Here is a 1,243-nt window from a genome sequence, read left to right as displayed (position 1 = left end):
TATACATACGATTCATTTTGATATTATTATTCATGTCGTCATTGTCAGCTATTACTATCGGAATGTCGTTCAAGTCTAATGTTGCTGTAGGAGTACCATTCGAAATGGTAGGACAATTAAGCATTGGTGACTTCGTTGTACCATTCGAATTGGTAGTACAATTAGGCATTGGTGACTTTGTTGTACTATTCGAATTGGTAGGACAATTAGGCATTGGTGACTTAGTTGTACCTTTAAAATAAAAACATTTTATTTCAAATTGTTGTGAAGATTCCCGAAAAGAAAATTATATAGGAAGGAAAGAGTGCCAATGTGAGCCACAAAATGAACAGAACTCGGTTCTCACAATATAAAATCGTCAGTTTCTATTTAAACGTTTCGATCCTTCTTCGAGTCTCCCTCGTAAGGGTCGAAACGTTTAAATAGAAACTGATGATTTTATATTGTGAGAACCGAGTTCTGTTCATTTTGTGGCTCACATTGGCACTTTCTCCTTCCTATATAAAAAACATTTTAGAACAATGAAAGTATGAACATCAATGTTATCGTAATAAAATGTGACAAATACAGTTACCGTGCGATGTGCCATTTTTAAATTTTTTTTCCCCGCCAATTTTTTGGAAGCTTCAGCGCGTTCCTCTTCCTCTTCGTATTCGGAATCAGACATTTGACGTGGCATTGTTTTTCGCAAACCTCTGCCTAAAGCATCATCATCTGTCGTTATATAGTTGGGATCGGATGCTGCTTTTCGCGCAGTTGTGAGTGAAGCTGCCAATATAGTAATTATATTAATATATAAATATTATAAATATACCTATAAAATATTTTTCATAACACTTACAGCAGTATTTTAGTATTTCGATCTCATACATCGTCCATGTCTTCTCTGGTTGTACACGATTTTCAATAAATGGACTGACATTTTTCGTCACAGGCCACCAGCAAAGGATTTCTTCCTCAGCTGAAGCGCTATTATTTTCCACAATCCAATTGGTCGGCACCTCAGAAAAACTATCCTCTTCGCAAAGGAAGCGAACTACTGCGTACGGAAAAGAACGGCTACTCGTGCTAGGTATCACTGGCATCGTGGTAGGTTTCATTGTGCGCTCACACTGTGCCTTTGATTTTTGCATTGTTTACTTGAAAATATATTTAAATGTTGAAGGAAATGTATAATATATTTGTGATGTCAATTTTAAAAAATTTATGGAAAAATACAACATATTTACTATATTTTATTATA

The 1,243-nt window shown here is 35.2% G+C and overlaps 1 protein-coding gene across 1 annotated transcript; it reads right to left on the bottom strand.

The window, feature by feature from the left end:
- Positions 1–29: 29 nt before the first annotated feature.
- Positions 30–1,173, bottom strand: LOC105570696. The gene is made up of 3 exons (XM_012028160.1): positions 842–1,173; positions 575–768; positions 30–231 (listed from the first exon to the last, which is right to left on the bottom strand). Exons 1-3 carry the CDS (start codon positions 1,131–1,133, stop codon positions 76–78), a joined length of 642 nt encoding a protein of 213 aa, XP_011883550.1. The 5' UTR covers positions 1,134–1,173; the 3' UTR covers positions 30–75.
- Positions 1,174–1,243: the final 70 nt, after the last annotated feature.

The sequence above is a fragment of the Vollenhovia emeryi genome, unplaced genomic scaffold (genome assembly GCF_000949405.1).
Source record: "Vollenhovia emeryi isolate VEMERY1.0 unplaced genomic scaffold, V.emery_V1.0 DF950135.1, whole genome shotgun sequence".
Lineage (NCBI taxonomy): Eukaryota > Metazoa > Arthropoda > Insecta > Hymenoptera > Formicidae > Vollenhovia > Vollenhovia emeryi.
The sequence above is the reverse complement of the archived record's forward strand: the minus strand, read 5'-3'. Positions and strand labels throughout refer to the sequence as shown.

Excerpts from the sequence above, each read along its gene's own strand:
- LOC105570696 (XM_012028160.1), bottom strand. The coding sequence starts at position 1,133 with ATGCAAAAATCAAAGGCACAGTGTGAGCGCACAATGAAACCTACCACG. Across the intron at positions 769-841 it reads CGAAATACTAAAATACTGCT|CTTCACTCACAACTGCGCGA; the intron begins GTAAGTGTTATG and ends CTATATTGGCAG. Across the intron at positions 232-574 it reads TAAAAATGGCACATCGCACG|GTACAACTAAGTCACCAATG; the intron begins GTAACTGTATTT and ends TTTATTTTAAAG.